At 36.6% G+C, this 17,049-nt stretch overlaps 2 protein-coding genes across 2 annotated transcripts in view; one reads left to right on the top strand and one right to left on the bottom strand.

The window, feature by feature from the left end:
* LOC128191547 (E3 ubiquitin-protein ligase HERC2-like) overlaps positions 1 to 17,049 on the bottom strand; it is a 99,046-nt gene that overhangs the window by 28,458 nt on the left and 53,539 nt on the right. The window contains exons 21-37 of the mRNA XM_052863677.1: positions 8,758 to 8,943; positions 8,137 to 8,319; positions 7,893 to 7,984; positions 7,435 to 7,699; positions 6,917 to 7,154; positions 6,188 to 6,338; positions 5,798 to 6,002; positions 5,217 to 5,485; positions 4,854 to 5,030; positions 4,240 to 4,376; positions 2,973 to 3,162; positions 2,447 to 2,594; positions 1,993 to 2,168; positions 1,689 to 1,878; positions 1,216 to 1,410; positions 760 to 950; positions 293 to 443 (exon numbers count right to left, since the gene is read on the bottom strand). Coding sequence (XP_052719637.1) covers positions 293 to 443; positions 760 to 950; positions 1,216 to 1,410; positions 1,689 to 1,878; positions 1,993 to 2,168; positions 2,447 to 2,594; positions 2,973 to 3,162; positions 4,240 to 4,376; positions 4,854 to 5,030; positions 5,217 to 5,485; positions 5,798 to 6,002; positions 6,188 to 6,338; positions 6,917 to 7,154; positions 7,435 to 7,699; positions 7,893 to 7,984; positions 8,137 to 8,319; positions 8,758 to 8,943 — 3,144 coding nt within the window. The remainder of the gene's footprint in view (positions 1 to 292; positions 444 to 759; positions 951 to 1,215; positions 1,411 to 1,688; positions 1,879 to 1,992; positions 2,169 to 2,446; positions 2,595 to 2,972; positions 3,163 to 4,239; positions 4,377 to 4,853; positions 5,031 to 5,216; positions 5,486 to 5,797; positions 6,003 to 6,187; positions 6,339 to 6,916; positions 7,155 to 7,434; positions 7,700 to 7,892; positions 7,985 to 8,136; positions 8,320 to 8,757; positions 8,944 to 17,049) is intronic.
* On the top strand, positions 14,271 to 16,061 carry LOC128191538 (uncharacterized). The gene is made up of 2 exons (XM_052863670.1): positions 14,271 to 15,013; positions 15,542 to 16,061. Exons 1-2 carry the CDS (start codon positions 14,278 to 14,280, stop codon positions 15,964 to 15,966), a joined length of 1,161 nt encoding a protein of 386 aa, XP_052719630.1. The 5' UTR covers positions 14,271 to 14,277; the 3' UTR covers positions 15,967 to 16,061.

Genomic DNA, 17,049 nt, shown 5'->3' with positions numbered 1-17,049 from the left:
ACATAGTAGCATCAACATGGGTTAAAAAAAACCCCACAAGTTTGTTCAAAAACAACAAAATTCTTCTTTTCCAAATGATAAACATTCCAATTCTATAGACTAGATTATAGAGTACATGTATATTGTATGGATTAATAACTAATTTAGCCTTTGCCAAAAATGCTAAATAACAATTTAACAAAATCAATGACAAAGAAAATTGTTTATTTTTGCTTTGAGAACCTCCAGCACATTAAACAATTATCACTTTCATACATCACCTTCTTTTGTAAGAATGGCAATAGGCCCTTACTTGGTGAGAACAGCGTTGGATCAGCTGAGCATCCCATGATGACTTTGCCCAAAAGATTGAAGAGTCTTTCCACAATGGCCACCACTCGAGACTGATCTGTTTTCTTACTCCAGTGAGGCAGGACCGACTCCAAAAACCTCAGGATCAGAATCTGCAGCAATTAAAATCAAGTAAAATTTGATTAATCTAGCCTTGGAATTATAATCTGTATTATTTATAGGGTAGTGAAAAAATTGAGAAAGATAACTGTTTATGAAATGCAAAAATATTCAATTCAGCTAAAATGCTTTTTAAGATTTTAGTTTTTTATATCAAATTTATTATACACCCTGTACTTAATAAATATCTTTTAAAATAAAATATATTTACTAAATGGCTTTCAATATTTTAAATATCATAGATTTTGAGTCTTTAAAATGTTCTCTATCATCTTAATATACACATCTGACTGTTTCAAAAACAAGAACCTGTTTGATGATGTTCTTGGTGGGCTGCGACGGCTTCTCATCCTCCAGTATCTTGAGCAGCAGATCGATCCACTTCTGTGAGCTCAGAGACTCGCAGATGCCTGGACTGGTGGCGATGGCTCGAACAAATCCCAGGGTGCACCAGCTGTAGTGCTGCTCACTGGCGATCTGGGTTGGGATAAAGTTTGAGTCTGCAAAAAAATATCAGTATTCTATATCAGAAAATTCTACCATGAAATGTAAATGAAGATTAACAAGAACAGTTATTTCAAAGTAAAAAGGATGACCCTTACTAATGAAATCTTTTGTGTTGATTTTGAAATTCAAAATTTTTCAATAATTTTGCCTGAGAAAAATTTTATGAAATCCACTATACATTATTACCATTGATTGTCCTTTCCATTTTACCATGATAATAATACAAAGAACCCTTAATTTTTCCTAAATATTACTTACTGATTCCATAATTACATCCGGCATCCAGTATTTTCCGCATGAGTCCACACAGTGCACTGACAGCCTCCTTCTGAGCTTGTTCCGCATAGATTCCACAAGACAGGGAAAGATTGCGCAACAGGTACAAGGTGGAGCGCCTAATGATAGCAGTGGGGTGTCTGCTTTCCACTTTCACTGGGTCTACATTCAAAAAGACTGTTACAGCAAAGAAATAAATATACAGTTGGATTAGTTTGTTTATTCCCAAAGCACATCATCAAATAACTTCTTTTTGGATTAATTTTTTTTTTTTTATCAAATCTACACCTTTTGAAGGAAATTTGAAAAGAGCAGCCATACAGGGAATCATAGACCATACTATATCACAAAATGTTTTAATAAGCATTTTCAATTGTTAAGGATATCATTTTTTGAATAAGGTTTTTCCTGGCTATGTGAACATTTCTGCATCGCATATTTCACTAAGACCTCACCCGATTCTACTTCCTCTTCTTCGTTCTCTTCATTGTCCGGCATTTCTGGAGCCTCTGCAAGCTTCAGGTCGTACTTCCCCTCCTTGCCCATGCGGTAACTGTTGGTGCTTCCTGTGTCCCAGTGCACACGGATCCAGCCGTCATCTCCCAGCTCTCCGATCACCCGTCCTAAACTTGGAGCAGGGCCGTCCTGAGGAAAACATTTAAAGATCCATTCTGTATCCTTCATTCCACAGCATGACAATTAAGGATTTTAACTCCACTCTAACTGAACTCTAACCTTTGACCTATACTATGAGGTTACCTGATCTCCCCATTTCCAGTCCACTCCCCTCATCACGCGTGTGCCAATCTTCATCATGGCTGCCAGTTCGGGGCCCGATATGGGGACTGGAGCTGCCTGTTTTTTGTGCTTCTGTTCCTCTAGAACGGCACACATGGACACCATATTATCCTGCAGGACTCGATCTGGATCAGGACCTGAATACAGAAATTGTTTAGTCTGGAACAACAGCTTTTTAACAATCAATTATAAATCTGTTTCATTTCAAAGGTATTTAAACACTTATTTAAAAGTCTAAACCATAATTTAACAAATATATCAATTCAAAAATCAATATTTTCAAAGTTGAATTATTGGCAATGAATTTCATTGATAGCTATTGAACAAATCAGCAAAAAAACATGCTTGCATTCCTGAATACATAAAAGGATGCAAGTTAAATATCTCTATTGTTTAGACTCTGCAACCTACTTACCCACAAGTCTCATTAATGTCTGGGTCAGTCCCAGAATTCCTGAGTTGATGAGCAGACTGAGGCTGCTGGATTGGTGCTCGGACACCAGGATCCCCAGCATGGCCAGGATAAAGCGGGACTGGGGCAGCGCTCCCAAGCTTAACCTCTCCTGAACAACACAGATAAAAAGGCTCATGTACAAAAGAGTGTGCATTGGAATTGGGTTTCAAAGACAAACATGTTTTCTCAGGCCAGTAACATTTCATAAACTTTGGTTTTGTTTTGGGTTTTTTTTTTGTTTTTGTTTTTTTTTTTACATTTTCTAGTTCCTAATTGAAAATCCTACTATAGTTTGTTCCATACCTGAAGTCTATGACAATGACTATGACAAGATCAAATCCTCCTAGACACACTAATTCCTTTAAGCTTCTAAACTTTAACAATTCCATACCTGAGCTCTATGACAATGACAATGACTATGACAAGATCAATTCCTCCTAGATACACTAATTTCTTTAAGCTAATATATATAAGTGAACTTGCTTACCTTGCTATTGTCAACAGGGGGTATTGCAGGATTTATCCCCCTTGATTTGAACTTCATGTCAGACTGCATGATGGCTGCCCTCAGTTCTTTGATGGCCCACTTGTAGAGGTCGGAGTAGGTCATTTCCAGTAGGATCCGGTCACAGGGCGGGATCAGCTGGACGTCGGACAGGCAGTGAGGGACCGGGGCACTGAGTAAAAAAAAGATATGTTACATCTCAGCCCTCTGATGACTGACAAATAATTATGTAGGTCAAGAGTTGGTATCAAAAGAATTCTACGATATACTCAAAGTAGGAATAAAAACAACAGTTAAACTCAGCCATGACAAATTCTTGGTGCAACCACTATTCGAAAAAAATCATACAGTCTAACAATTTTTTCTCTTCAAAGAGAAAAAAATTCAAAAAGATAAATCAACAGATGAAAATCTCACTAAAAATATTTATATGTGTTTGCTATTAATACTTTGTTGATTTTTTTGTAAGAGTAAAAGAGTTAACATAAAAATCTCCACAGTAAATTTGTTATAGATGAGTTTTACTGTGTGAAGTTGATAAAATTCAGAGTTTGATACAAGTAATGAATTGAGTGTACCGATCGGACACATAGACAGGTCACTATAGCTGCTGTCTACCACTCCTAAAAAAGGGGGGTAAATACATGAGAGTAAAAAATACAACAAATTACTCCTTGATTATTACTGTATATTCCTTATTTTACATGAGTACTTCATTACACGATTCTGCTGTTTTGCATCAAACTGCAAGAATATAAAATCACGTGAACCAATTTTTTGGGGGTATAATTTTATGTAGCTCAAAACTGTCTGGAAAATAAAAGCAAGATCTTAAAATCCACGAGGGTTGCTCCTAGCGATTTAATGAAGATATTAATTCCTTGCATTTAATAAGGAATCTACAGTACACAATTGTAAAATCTATTTCAAAATGAAGTCCACTTTTTTCCCATGAATCCTACTGAGACAAAATTTAACTCGTTTTACTATTTATTATTAAAGAGAAAAAATAATCTGAATATCTTATCTACATAAACACAAGAAAATCCTTATTCTTGATTCAAAACAGCATATACACAAAATATCATATGAGCAAAGCAGGCCAAAAAAGGGAAGAGGAAAAAGAAAAGAAACACATTACTGCAAAACAATTATTAATTCTACAAGTGATCTAATTTACTAAGATTTGAAGAAAACTACACTAGGCTATGGTCTCCTGATCTTATAGAATGTTGTTTAGTGTCCTTACCAGACTCGTTGCCCGATGGTGAGCAGTCCCTGCCAGCCACACAGAATGGCGTATCTACAGGACGGCAGGAGATAGTCCCGGTGCACCAGGGAAAGCATAGTCTGGATTCCACTCAGACGAAGCTGAGCTCTCTCCACCTGTAGCCGCAAAACAATGAATTGTCAGAAGAATTCAATAATTTACTGTATACAGTGTTATTTTCGCCCTGTGTTATTTTCACCCTTTTACACTTGCAAAGGGGTTTCACCCTGTCTAGAATTTGCCCAGACACAGTTGAATTAAGGAGAGATAAAATGAGAAATTTGAGTTCGCTCAGTCTTAAATTCGCCCACTGACAACGAGAGCGAAAGGGGCGAAAATAAAACGGGGGCGAATATTTCCCCTCATACAGTATATATTACTAGATGTGATCTAGAACGATACTTAAGTCTGCATTCATAGTAAAAAGAAATGAACAAACAATGACTACTGAAAGTTAATATCACTGACTGCAAACAGATTAACTTTATTTAATGCATTTAAATAACCATTTCTGAATCAATTTAGGTAAAAAAATAGTCTTACAAAAACAATCATGGGCCAATGAATTTTTTTAAATCCATGTTTGCAGTTACCTGGTGATGCAATGACCGTCTGAGTTTCTCTATGTCGATTGGATGTTCATACAACACAAATTCAATGATCTTGTTCAGGAGCGGCATGTCTGGGATGTGTCCTGTCATCCTCTGTCTCAACCAGTTAAATTTCTGGACACTCGTGACCGTGCTGGCTATGTCTTTCCAAGAGTCCGTCTTCGGAGACAAAGAAAGTCCACGTTAGTTAGATTGCAGAACACTTATTTAAAAAGTTCACTCACAAGTTACACATATATCTACTCTACTTGATACACCACTATACTTAAAGAATAATCACCCAATCTCACCCCTTCCTAATTTTACCCCCAGTCATAAGGTTGAAATTTGTTTGTTTAGACACACCCTTTTTCTGTGACCCTTGACCTTGTGATCTGAGCCCACAGCTCCACCTGCTGGATGATCAATCTTTTTGGGTGCCTCTCCTTTCGGGAAGACCTTAACCTCATCTTCATCCTCCACATCTGGGTTGGCTTTCTCCACCCCATCCACTTCAGCAGGAGCCTTATCCACACTTTCGATCCTCTCTCCACCACCTGCTCCTTGCTCTCCCTCCATCTCATTCTCCACTTTAACAACCACTTGTTCCTCCGCCACTGTGATCAACTCCACATCTAAATAACAAACCATTTCATTAACAGACAATTGCCTCTACAATGCATTTTTTGTGCATAATAATCCAAAATAATTTTTTCCTCTTTAAGGTACAACTCTATTCTGTTGACTTATCCCAGTATAACATTTTGCATTTTAATATTTTTCACACAAAATATCTTAATTGAATTTTTAATGCATTTAGTTTAAGCATATGTTTATGCTGTAGTACAAAATTTAGCAAATAGGAAAAAATATGTATTTCCTAGTGAGAGTTCTTTCTCTTACTATGAAGACAATCTTAATGTGTGACCCCCAAAAAGAATAAATACCTTTGCATCGTTTGGATCTCCTCTTGTCCTCCATCATTTTAATGGACACCGTCTTCCATCGTGGAGTGCTCTTTAACAAACAGGAGCGACTCATGGCATTGACCTCGTTACCAACAGCTGGTCGCAGTTCATTGAACAGAAACCTGCATCTCTCAATCACAGGGGCGCACACTTCCTTGTAGGACCGACTATGCTCTTGATGAACCTGTTGATTTAATTTATTTCTAAGTAAAAAGACCTTTCAAGACAGTGGTAATAATTTCCAAACAACAAATCTTTTTTAACAATGGCATTGTAGATTCATTTAATACTAGAAACATTTAAAGAATCAAGTTTTTGTAAAGAAAGAGTACAATCAATTTATTCATTTAAAACATGTAGAAGAGATACCTGAATTAGGCTACGCTTCGTTTTGCTGACTACTTTGAACAGTTCTGATATTGACTTTGGAACTGAATGCTTGGAGTGATCTCCTTGCTCAACTATGGCTAATGCTGCATGACCCAAGTCATGGTGCTTTAGAAGCACTGCTAAGAGTATTCTACAACAAAAGAAAGAAAAAAGAAAGTTAGTATCAATTTCAAACTTTTTAAAACTTAGAATATAAAATGTGTTATATAAATATGCTCAGTTTGAGATGTATAGCACTGAACTAAGTTTAACCACTGCACTATTGCTAAACAGCAGTACATAATTATATATATTTACATTTTCCAGTGTCTTTGCCTGTGATAACACTACGTATCGATTTTGTACTATATAACCCATAATACAAATGACGCGAAAATGAGGCGCCAGCGGGGTTTGTTTATTTTTATTTAAGTATTTAATCGTACGATGTCTAAAAATTATATAAATATAAGTAATAAGGAATCATTGTTTGAATATCATGAGGTGATAATTTCGGTCGGGGCGTGATCAAATCTATCATAAAGCCCTTCGGGCTTTATTGGATTTGATCACGCCCCGACCAAAGTTATCACCTCATAATACTCAAAGAATGATTCCTTATTCCTTATATACATGCATTATCTGATTAATGATATCAGCATAAACCATACTGCACATTTCAAATTTGTGATCATTTTCCATTTCAACTAAAATAAATAACTTGGTCACCTGCTGACTTCCTCAAGGGGGTGATCAGATGGAACGTCCAGGGAGAAAAGATGGTGATGCTTGAGATATTTGTCCATGACTGTCAGGAATGTTTTCACACAGGGGTCCTGGACCCGGCCCTCAGCCAGGGAAGCCAGGAAGGGGCGGGACGTGTCAGCTTGTGACGCTTGTCTGTCAAACAGCTTCTCCTTCTCTGATAGGCCTGGCATATGTTTGACCTCAGAAGTGGGTGTGGCTCCTGAAAATAAATTAAGATCAAGTCTATGAACAATCAATGCAACTTGCAGGATCCCCAACCCCAAAATACATGATTATTCAATCAAAGAAAAATGAGGTGTACCATTATGGGTATTCATTTTTAAAACTGATAAAATAGCACATGTAAAAGTTTTGACCATTTTTTAGTTAAAACCACATTTACTTTTCCTGAGTACAACATGCATATCTGTTGGCAATAACGATTATATGTTTCAGAGTCTATTCTAAGTCAGAGCAGCATTCACAGCTATTTTAATTACCAGGAGTTGTCCCCCCTGAAGCTGATCCACGGCTCTCTCCCTTTTCCTCCTCAAATTGATTTTTAGGTTGTAGTACTTGCAGTCCCCCAGCAAAGAACTCAGACTTGAGCCACTCATGGTATTCCTCCTCCTCAGCTGAACGGCGGGTCCCCCGGGCCTGGTACGCTGCCTGGAGACCAAGCAGTACCCCCAAGGTCCGCTGTGTGTCCATTAGGGGGGAGGAGGCAGTGCTGGTGTCCGAGGTCTGAACTATGTCTTTCTGAGGCTGAAAGGTTAAAGGTCATTGTATATAAAAATCTTCCATGGTCTGGACAATGTCTTTCTGAGGCTGTAAGATTATAGGCCATTAATTCCAGCTAAGAAAGTCATCTATAAATCTATAACATCTTTAATGTATAGATGGATTAAACCAACAAACAAATCTGACTGGTAGTAGAAAATGTCTGTAAAGTCCTTACATCTAAATACTGTCCTACATAGAAGGATTTCATCAGTTCCCTGGCTTCATCTGAATGATGCTGCAACTCGAAGGCCTTGGTTGCATCTTTAGCTGAAAAAATTACCAAACTCATTTGGTTAAATACAATACATTTACAAAACAAAACCTAAACTTGTATCACATCAACTTGTCTCTTTTCAACAGATATGAACAATAACATATACATGTAGATGTACAGCAACAATTACTCGATAGAGATTTACCTGCATACTGAAGAAGTTTCTCACTCCCACACGGCGCCTGAGCTTTGAATTCTTGAACATCATACACCTTTCCATGAATCACTACCCATAATCCTCCATCCTTGTTGTGATTCTCTAAATCCGCCTGACGGATAATGTTAATGTCTTCACTAGGTTTGTGTGTGTACTTTTCCAAGGTGTAACCTATAAGCAGACAGACAATACATGTATAATTATCTAAAGTGTTCGTTGTTGAAATTTTTACTTACTTGTAAAATGGGTACATTTATAAAAAAAAGAAAAGAAAAATGACTTGAACCATGAAAAATATAACCCGATTGTTGAAAAATATAACCCAATTGTTTAAATAAAATGGTCATATATACAGCTCACAACAAAAATTCATATTGATGAAAATATTTTGTTTTGTTTTTTTGTAAAAACCAAATTTTTTTTGTATGTTATGAAAAAAATATATAAAAATAAAAAAATTAAAAATATAGATGTAAATGACAAAATTTCACATTTTTCATTTCTCAATCAAATAACATTCCACTGAAAGAGAAAACTCCAGCATTGACTGTACACAACTCCTCCCACTTTACATGACCCCTCCCACTTAACATGACCCCTCCGACTTACTCCAGACCCCTGGCCAGGCGAGATCCTCCTTGTCATCCCTGTCCAGCCCCGGGGCCAGCTTGTTGTAGGTGTCCAGTATGTCCAGAATCTCTTCCAGCACCGGGACAGACCGTGAGGCGTGGATCACTCCAGGCGCCTTCAGCTGTAGCAGTACCATGGAGGTAACCATCTCCGGTAACAGAACACCTGGATTCAGGTAAAATAAAGTATAGTTACCATCTGCTTTATTGAAGTCATGGCTATACAATGATGTATAACCTATATTACATGTAATATCTTCTAATGGTTAATAATCTGAATAAGAATCGTGGATTTAAAATACAACAACTTTTGTACAATTCTAAAATACCGTTAAAAAGGTACATGTAAAGTTTGTGGTTGAACCTCTAAAAAGTTTTCCATCTAAGATATCTCAAACAGTCCAAATAGAATTCTATTTACGTGAAGGTATTAGATTGAATTTCATCTGTACTTTCTCACTTTTGGCTGGGAGTCTAACGTACATGTATAGTGAATGACAGTCATTTTAAACATTAATTTGAATAAAATTGATGATACATTGTTGGATCATTAGAAGTTGTAATGGTTTGAAAGACCATAAACTACTATTGTACCTAATTCTAACAAACTTAGAGTACATTCTTGAATTTTATCAAGATGATTTTCAGTACACAGAATTTATATTAATTAATCAATGGCTTTTTAATTCATGCTTCATGTCATTTTGAAGAATTTTTCAAAAGCATTGCATTCTATCATTTTCAACCTGTTCAAGTGTGATCATTGTGCTTGAAACTTTTGTTTGTCATTTACTTTGGGATGTAATTTCTTCACCATTGACTTACTTGAGCTTTCAAGCTATCAGTAACTTGCACGAAAAGGTATAAAATCATAATAACAAGAATAGAATTCCTGGGTCCCCCGCCAGTCAGGCAAACTAGTATCGAGTCTATCGACCGAGGCTGATTTTCGAACTTGACCAATGGTATTAGTGGTATAAACATTTGGTATAAATTTAATGAAAATCCGTCAAAATTTGTAGGCATGAAAGCGCTTACAAGGTCAATTTTTGGATAAAACGGAGTCATTATTGTGGTCAAAGTCCCATAACTCCAACAAAAAGTATCGACCAATGCTGATTTTCAAACTTGACCAAGGTAATAGTGGTATAAACATTTGGTATAAATTTGATGAAAATCCGTCAAAATTTGTAGGCATGAGAGCGCTTACAAGGTCAATTTTTGGATAAAACGGGGTCATGATTGTGGTCAAAGTCCCATAACTCCAACAAAAAGTATCGACCAATGCTGATTTTCGAACTTGACCAAGGTATTAGTGGTATAAATATTTGGTATATATTTGATGAAAATCCGTCAAAGTTTGTAGGCATGAGAGCGCTTACAAGGTCAATTTTTGGATAAAACGAAGTCATTATTGTGGTCAAAGTCCCATAACTCCAACAAAAAGTATCGACCAATGCTGATTTTCGAACTTGACCAAGGTATTAGTGGTATAAACATTTGGTATAAATTTAATGAAAATCCGTCAAAATTTGTAGGCATGAGAGCGTTTACAAGGTCAATTTTTTGATAAAACGGAGTCATTATTGTGGTCATAGTCCCATAACTCCAACAAAAAGTATCGACCAATGCTGATTTTCGAACTCGACCAAGGTATTAGTGGTATAAACATTTGGTATAAATTTAATGAAAATCCTTCAAAATTTGTAGGCATGAGAGCGCTTACAAGGTCAATTTTTGGATAAAACGGAGTCATTATTGTGGTCAAAGTCCCATAACTCCAACAAAAAGGATCGACCAATGCTGATTTTCGAACTTGACCAAGATAATAGTGATATAAACATTTGGTATAAATTTAATGAAAATCCGGCAAAATTTGTTGGCATGAGAGCGCTTACAAAAAAGTGTGACGGACGGACGCACGGACACACGGATGCACGGACCCACGGATGCACGGACCCACGGACACACGGACCCACGGACCCACGGACACACGGACCCACGGACACACGGACGGACGCCCGGCATTTCTATGTCCCCGCACCGCGTTGCGGCGGGGGACAAAAATCGCTTTAAGTTTAAATACAGAAATTATCATGAGGTTATTTTACTGATTAGAAATGGGTTCATAACTTCATAGTAATATGTCCCTGGTAAAAATGATAAGTATAGGTTGGTCATGATAAGATAAATTGAAACAGATAAATTGAGGCCAGAGTCAACTGAACCTTGTCAACTCTAAATGAAAGAGATAAAACAAGAGGCCCATGGGCCACATCGCTCACCTGAGGAACAATAGGTATGATAAAATCAGCTCAATGGAGTCATAATACAAACTATCTGGACAATATACAATAATTGTAAATCCTGTATAAATAAAATCCATTTTCCCCTGGATATTCTTATGTTTATAATCATTAGTCCCTTTTCTAACAGGATGATTTTATAGTCATATCATGTGTTGAGTATTGCAGTTCTCAAAAAGATCCGTAACAATAGTTTATATATGGGATATAAACGTACAGTAAACTCTCAATCTTCTCGTGAGGCCAAAGAATTGTCCTGGGGCCAAAGTCTTAACAATTATAAAGAATCATCTGGATGATTAGTTTCTGAGAAGATTTTTAAAGATTTACCCTATAAATTCCTTTGTTAAACTTTGACCCCCCCCCATTGTGGCCCCACCCTACCCCTAGGGATCATTATTTTCACAACTTTGAATCTACACTACCTGAGGATGCTTTCACACAAGTTCCAGCTTTCCTGGCTGATTAGTTTCTGAGAAGAAGATTTTTAAAGATGACTGTTTATTCCTATGTAAAACATCGACCTCCCATTGTGGCCCAAACCTACCCCCAGGGGTCATGCTTTTCACAAATTTGAATCTACACTAACTGACGATGCTTCCACACAAGTTTTAGCTTTCCTGGCTAATTAGTTTCTGAGAAGAAGATTTTTAAAGATTTACTGTATATAATCATATGTTTAACTTCAATCCCCCATTGTGGCCCCAACCTACCCCCAGGGGTCATGATTTTCACAACTTTGAATCTTCACTACCTGAGGATGCTTCCACACAAGTTCCAGCTTTGCCTTCGAATTAGTTACTGAGAAGAAGATTTTTAAAGATTTACTGTATATATTCCTATGTTAAACTTTGATCCCCCATTGTGGCCCAAACCTACCCCTGGGGGTCATGATTTTTACAACTTTGAATTTACACTACCTGAGGATGCATCCACACATGTGTCAGCTTTCCTGGCTGATTAGTTTCTGAGAAGAAGATTTTTAAAGATTAACTGTGTATATTCCTATGTAAAACGTCGATCTCCCATTGTGGCCCAAACCTACCCCCAGGGGTCATGATTTTCACAAATTTGAATCTTCACTACATAAGGATGCATCCACACAAGTGTCAGCTTTCCTGGCCAATTAGTTTCTGAGAAGAAGATTTTTAAAGATTTACTTTTTATATTCATATGTTAAACTTCGACCCTCCATTGTGGCCCCACCCTATCCCCAGGGGTCATGATTTTCACATCTTTGAATCCACACTACCTGAGGATGCTTCCACACAAGTTTCAGCTTTCCTGGCTGATTAGTTTCTGAGAAGAGGATTTCTAAAGATTTACTCTATATATTCATTTGTTAAACTTCGACGCCCCATTGTGGCCCCATTCTCAGGTGAGCTAAAAAGGTTAAGTTTACAATTCAATAAGTTGGTTTCTGGAAGAACAGATTTTGAAAATTTTCGTAATAAATATTGACAATTTTTTTACTTTTTAAAGCGCTAAGCATAGCTCAGCCCTTTATTGTCGTTAGACTTCAACTTCCGGTGCATCGAATAACCGCCCCCTCTAAGCAAAAGTATACATCATTTAAACTGGTTAGGGAACCAGTTTCAGGGGTTTATGCACATAACTGCACGGGCTATTGTGCGTATACAGAAGCTGAAATGCTATATACATATATCTGTTATATACATACAGAAGCTGGGTTAGCGCTTTTCAGTACTATCAGTACTTTGATTTAATCTTTAGCTTTTATGATCTGTGTACAAACATAGAATTGTTAGCAAATCTCTGTATCTTGCTTATAATTCGAAGCAAACACTCAAAAATGGTTAGTAAATAGAAATTGTTAACAATTTAACACAAGAAACATGCACTACATGTATAACAAATAAAGAACACAATTTATTTTTTCGAAATGAATCATATATATACATGTATATACCTACATATTTCCGTAAGCGATATCAAACTCTATTTAAACTGAATAAACTAGAGAAAATGCCGAGCATCTCAACAAAAACCTATTGCATTAATCTACCATTACGCAAAAAATAATGCCGAATTACCGATAGAATGAATTGTATTTCAGTACTCCTACATCAGATTTTGCTTAATTTGCGCAGGTAAACAGTTAACGTAACTGTTTGATTTACCGAAGTCTCTGTTTGATTTGATACGTAAAAATCACGAAATACAGACGACAGTTTCCAGGTTACAAAGCATAAATAATGAAAACGAAATGAAAATCAGAACAAGCTAACATCAACGTCATGTGTGAAAACTGTCAACGCATTGAAATATTTAGCCTCAATTTACTTCACAAAATCGGCACCAATATATTTTTCATGTTTCAAAAATTTCCCTTCATACGCGAACTGTTGCTCAACAAGCAAATTCATCATAGTCAGATCGACCCTTTTTCGTATAATGTCATGGCTGCTTTAAACAAAGAACCTCGTTTTAGAAGTATGGAATACGAGTCTTGGTAAAATGGGTAAGCAAAACCGGGCCGTGGCAATATAAAAGCCGGGGCAGATCGGCAATCGTCAATTCCAAATACACATTATTTTGCAGCAATATTTACAGCAAATACAAATATACATGTCCATCAAATATCCTGAAATTTCAATGAGATTGGCAGATTAATAACTGCTTATCTTTTGTTTTGCCCAGGCCAAGTCTTGTCTACCCATTTTACCGGATGCCGAATCCGAGGCTATTAAACTGATTGAAACACGCCTTTCCTTTATTATTATTTTCGTAATAACTCAGATTTGAAACAGAATTAGACCTTAATTTTTGCAATTTATATTTTCCTTCCCATAAGGATTATTTATGCTAAACTACGTTGAATTGGAATCAGTAGTTCTTGAGAAGAAGATTTTAAAAAAATGCACCCCCCTTTTTCTACAGTTTTAAGGTTTTCTCCGCTTTGAATACAGATCGGACTTTTATTTCTGCAATTTATATTCGCCCTCCCATAAGGATGCTTTGTGCCAAATTTGGTTGAAATTGGATAAGCGGTTTTAGAGAAGAAGTTCAAAATGTAAAAAGTTTACAGACGGACAGACAGACGGACGGACAGACGGACGGACGGACGGACGACGGACAAAATGTGATCAGAATAGCTCACTTGAGCTTTCAGCTCAGGTGAGCTAAAAAAGTTACATGTTGGATCGTATCAGTGTTACAATAATTATTCAAGTATGAGCAGCCTTATAACAAGTCTTGTTTTTCTTTGCACAGTTTTCCAAGGAAATGCTCTGCTCTTCAATGGACCACAATCCAACGCGACATCCACATCCATATCCAATGGACAAATGGATCCAGCAGTTCAACAACAGCTTCAAAAAATGCAAACTGTTTTGGATTCTGCATTGAAGGACTTAGCAGCTTTACAACAGGAGAACAGATTACTTCAGCAACAGCAGCAAATCTATGAGCTAAAGCAAAAACTTTCTGAACAACAGCATTCTGCTTTAGAACTACAGGTACAATCACTAAAAGAAGATGTCCAAAAGCTGAAAACCTTCAACCAAACTTCACAGCAGAAAATAGTCCTTCTGGAAGACTCTCTCCATCATGTACAAAGTGAAAACCAAATCTTGAGAGATGATCTAAATGATTTGAATGTCACCTCTCAAACAGGTTTCCAAGAATTGAGGATTGAAAGCCACATAACCAATGAGATTGTTCGGAAAATAAAACTCCAAGATCGAGAGATTACAAATAATGTGTCAGCAAGTCTCCAGACACAACAACTTCAGATGCGGTATTTATCATTGTCACTTCTGGACATGCAAAACCTAACCAGTGTTCTAAACTCCAGACTTGATGACCAACAAAACCAAACAATGGCAGATATTCAACGGCTTACAGACATCTTAGACACCACTACAGCAAAGTTCAATGCTTCTCTTTCACACACTGCAACAAGTCAAGGTATGTATAATTTATGATTTATGTTAATGAATTTTTAGGCATGAATTTAGCTAGAAATTTTGCAATCACAACCCAATGTTCCTGTAAATAACCAACTGTCTACAATAAATAGGCCCAAGGGCCCCTGTGGTCACCCGAGTAGAATTCAACTCTGTTTACAAAATGGTTATTGAATAATTATATATTACATGTATCATCAGCTTGATATTTGGACTGACACCTTCCTTGAATCACGACAGTTCTTAATAATCCACATCTGGATATTCTGTCCCAACTTTGGTTTCTTGACATGGATATTCATGTTTCTTGACCACTTCAACTTTGCAGCCCAAAACCCCTCTACTTCACTCTTACCATTTAATGTGCATCTTTTAACATTACATACAGTTTTTAAAACAATTTATTCAGTTGGATTGCTTGTTTCAAGTCAATCGTCCACTTTAGTACATATTTAAACTCAACCGTTTTCTGTAGAGTCATTTGAAAGCTCTACATCAACATGCTACTGCTGCATTTTTTCTTTCACAGGACCCCATGTAGCTTTTACAGCAGGAATCACTGTCCACGACTCACATACACTTGCTGTTGGCCAACCTGTTAAATTCAATTTCTTATTATACCAGGTGGGAGGAGGATATGATTTTTCCACTGGAATCTTCACCACCCCTAGAGCTGGTCTCTATATCATTTACAGTACAAGTGTTGCAACTCGCAGCAAGTCTTTCTGGTCAAGAATAGTTATCAATGGCAGTGAGAAGGCAGGGATGATGGCAGATAATGATGCCAATGTTAATATATTTCAATCTGCCTCCAATCTCATTGTACAACAGCTACAGGTCGGGGACAGAGTGTGGATAATGCTGATTGATGGTCAACATCTATACAGTGACATTTCATATAGCACATTTTCTGTGGTCATGATCAACTGTTTAAATGATGGCCAGATGAATTAAATGTAATTCAACTTGAATACCTGTACTTATTTATAAATAAACAATTGTCTTTTATATTCTTCTTGTCATCTTTCTCTTTTCAATATAATAAACATTATTGAGCAAGAAATAGTGCTTAGCAAATACATATTTTTATGAATTTGAAAATAGATCAAGCTTTCACAAAAAGGATGTAAAAAAGGATGCACATTCTTGATTAAGTGTCATCCTGATAGCCATGAAAATTATACCACCTACAATCATGACAATTCTATTGTAACTTAGATCTGTGAGGACCACCTATATTAACACTGACCTGTGATGTCCTTGGTGAGGACTTGGTATTTGACTGGGGGCTTTATTAACTCTAAATGTGATAAACTGTAATTTGCTGAATATAATACTCAGTTGTGCATAATTCACACCCCAACTATGAGTTTCAAAATTCGTAAAAAAAAAACCAAAAAAAAAAATATTGTGAGCCAATGCTCACTAGTGATACCCCAGCTCTGATGTGAATATGCAAAATAAACAAAGTACTCATTTAACAAGAAGTTGACGTCAGATTGGTACAAAAATATATCCCACGATATGGCATGCCTTAACAAACACTGTGTAAAACTTTCAAGCATCTGCGATAAATAGCTGCTGAGAAATCTGACGAAAATTTGTTTGAAAATTTTAGCTAAAAATAAACAAAGTCATTATTTAACAGGAGGTTGACGTCCGATTGATACAAAAATATATCCCACAATATGGCATGCCAAAATAAATAGTGTGTTAAAATTTCAAGCATCTGCGATAAAAAGTTGCTGAGAAATCTTTGACGGAAATTTGTTTGAGAATTTTTGCAAAAAATAAACAAAGTACTCATTAAACAGGAAGTTGACGTCCGATTGGTACTAAAATATATCCCACGATATGGCATGCCTATACAAATACTGTGTAAAAATTTCAAGCATCTGCGATAAAAAGTTGCTGAGAATTCTTTGACAAAAAATTTTTTGAAAATTTTTGCTAAAAATAAACAAAGCACTCATTTAACAGGAAGTTGACGTCTGATTGGTACAAAAATGTATCCCACGATATGGCATGCCTATACAA

This window comes from Crassostrea angulata, chromosome 7 (genome assembly GCF_025612915.1).
Source record: "Crassostrea angulata isolate pt1a10 chromosome 7, ASM2561291v2, whole genome shotgun sequence".
Classification (NCBI taxonomy): Eukaryota; Metazoa; Mollusca; class Bivalvia; order Ostreida; family Ostreidae; genus Magallana; species Magallana angulata.
Note: the sequence above shows the minus strand (reverse complement) of the source record. Positions and strands in the feature narration are given on the sequence as shown.

Coding starts and splice junctions, on each gene's coding strand:
- LOC128191538 (XM_052863670.1), top strand. CDS start 14,278: ATGAGCAGCCTTATAACAAGTCTTGTTTTTCTTTGCACAGTTTTCCAA. Junction 15,014..15,541: donor ACACACTGCAACAAGTCAAG/GTATGTATAATT, acceptor TTTCTTTCACAG/GACCCCATGTAGCTTTTACA.